Source organism: Bison bison, unplaced genomic scaffold, assembly GCF_000754665.1.
Source record: "Bison bison bison isolate TAMUID 2011002044 unplaced genomic scaffold, Bison_UMD1.0 scf7180017864304, whole genome shotgun sequence".
Classification (NCBI taxonomy): Eukaryota; Metazoa; Chordata; class Mammalia; order Artiodactyla; family Bovidae; genus Bison; species Bison bison.
In genome coordinates, this window is record NW_011494876.1 from 16388307 (window position 1) to 16390043 (window position 1737).

At 58.8% G+C, this 1737-nt stretch overlaps 1 protein-coding gene across 1 annotated transcript in view; it reads right to left on the reverse strand.

Annotated features, from left to right (window-relative positions):
• P4HTM (prolyl 4-hydroxylase, transmembrane (endoplasmic reticulum)) overlaps window positions 1-1737 on the reverse strand; it is a gene marked incomplete at its 3' end in the record, with an annotated part of 15579 nt that continues 13842 nt past the window's right edge. The window contains exons 7-9 of the mRNA XM_010851963.1: window positions 1019-1109; window positions 684-807; window positions 1-161 (exon numbers count right to left, since the gene is read on the reverse strand). Of these exons, the coding sequence (XP_010850265.1) occupies window positions 1-161; window positions 684-807; window positions 1019-1109 (376 nt within the window). The remainder of the gene's footprint in view (window positions 162-683; window positions 808-1018; window positions 1110-1737) is intronic.

Genomic DNA, 1737 nt, shown 5'->3' on the forward strand with positions numbered 1-1737 from the left:
GGCGCCACCTTCGCGGGCCAGGCGCGCCATCTCCTGCTGGAACAGCGCCTGCCGCGCCCGGCTGGGGTCCACGTTGATCCAGTTGTTGGCGATCCACTTAGTGCCGCGCGTGACCAGGCAGCCCCCGTGCAGCGAGTAGTCGTCCACGTCGCCCACCCAACCTAGGAGAGGAGGATGGTGTGAGGGGACCAGAGGGAATCTAGGCTGGGCTGGCTGGCCTGAGCTTGGCCTCCTATTGCCCAAGTGCGTGGCTAGGGCAGGCCCAGCTGTGCACACCTTCTGTGGCAAACATCTGGCCCCAGGGCCTCCTTGGCGGCTCAGCATCTCTCTCCAACGAATGCCTTTTCAACACCACTGCCCTTTGAAATGAGCTTTGTTGCTGCAGGGCCTGTCCACAGCCCTTCCCAGTCTGGGCTACTAAGGGGCATGTGTCCTCAGCCCCAGTGAGCTGAAAGGCTGGGGCATCAAAGAATCACAGGTTCCAGATAACCCAGGAGGCTGCACGGGTGCAGCCTGCTGAAGTCACTGAGGATGGTCTTTGGGAGGCAGTAGGGGCAAAAAAACCCCAGAAAACATATGAAGGGGTGGGGGATGGCCAGAACCAGCTCACCAGGGTAGCAATCAGGGCTGGGTAAAGGAAGGCAGCTCCCTCCAGGTATCCCTGGCCTGGCCAAGGTCCTCACCTTGCCCGTCAGGCAGGTAGTTGTACCAGAAGACAGCTGTGCCCTGGCGGGGCTTGACACGCAGGTTACCCTTGTCACAGTGCCTCCGAGTGTCACGGAGGTCAACATCATCTTGAATCAGACTCTGTGGGCGGCAGAGTGGTGGGGTTTTCAAACCACCTGAACTGTAGGGCCAGGAGCCCAAGGCCAGGCAGCCAAAGGTGGCTCAAGGGAAACCAGTTGGATGTGCCCAGGGGATAGTTGAGGCCTCATCCCAGGTCTGGCAGCGTACGTACTATTTTTGTTTGCCCAAGGCCCTGCCATCCCACCAGAGGAACAGCCCAGTTGGCCCTTACCATTTCATCATAGGTTCTGTTGTCTGCTACAGGGAAGACAGTCTCGCCCCCACCGGTGACGTTGTTCAAATAAAACAGCACTGTCATGTAGCTGTAAGGCAGGGGGGCCGTTGAGCAAGTCCCCAGCTGTGGATGCTCCCAGGGGCTTACCTGTGGGCAGGATAAGCTGCCCAGGTTCCCAGGGGCCGGAGGGGCAGGCTGGGATCACTGACAACAGGGGAGGTCTGTACCAAATGTCCCTAGCCCATACATGGACCCAGTTTCTTTTTGTGTCACAGTTTTTGTGGTGTGGCCAAGATCACAGGTGCATGCACTTAGCTAAACTACGTGACCGTGCCTAAGGGCCTGCTGGGAAAGTTGAGCTAGCAGAAGCAGCAGAATCATGCAGACGGCTGGCTGCGACTAGAAGGGGCTGAGCCAGGGCATGAAGAGGGAGGACCTTCCACCATGCCTTGGCAGGGGAAGTGGGGGACACAGCTTCAAGAGGAGAAGCTGACGTCTCCAGCAGTGCACGCAGGATTAACAACCTGGGGAGTGGGGCGGAAAGAATCGGGTCCAGCCTTGCCCCTTCCTGAGGGATCTGGGGGTAAGTTGCAGTGTCTGTGGGTACCTTGGTCTGGCCGCTGAGACCAGACGACCACCCCTTTTGGGCCCCTTGATAAACAGCCTTGGGGGAGACATGTGGTGGGGGGAATTCTCAAGCAGGATGCCCAGCATTC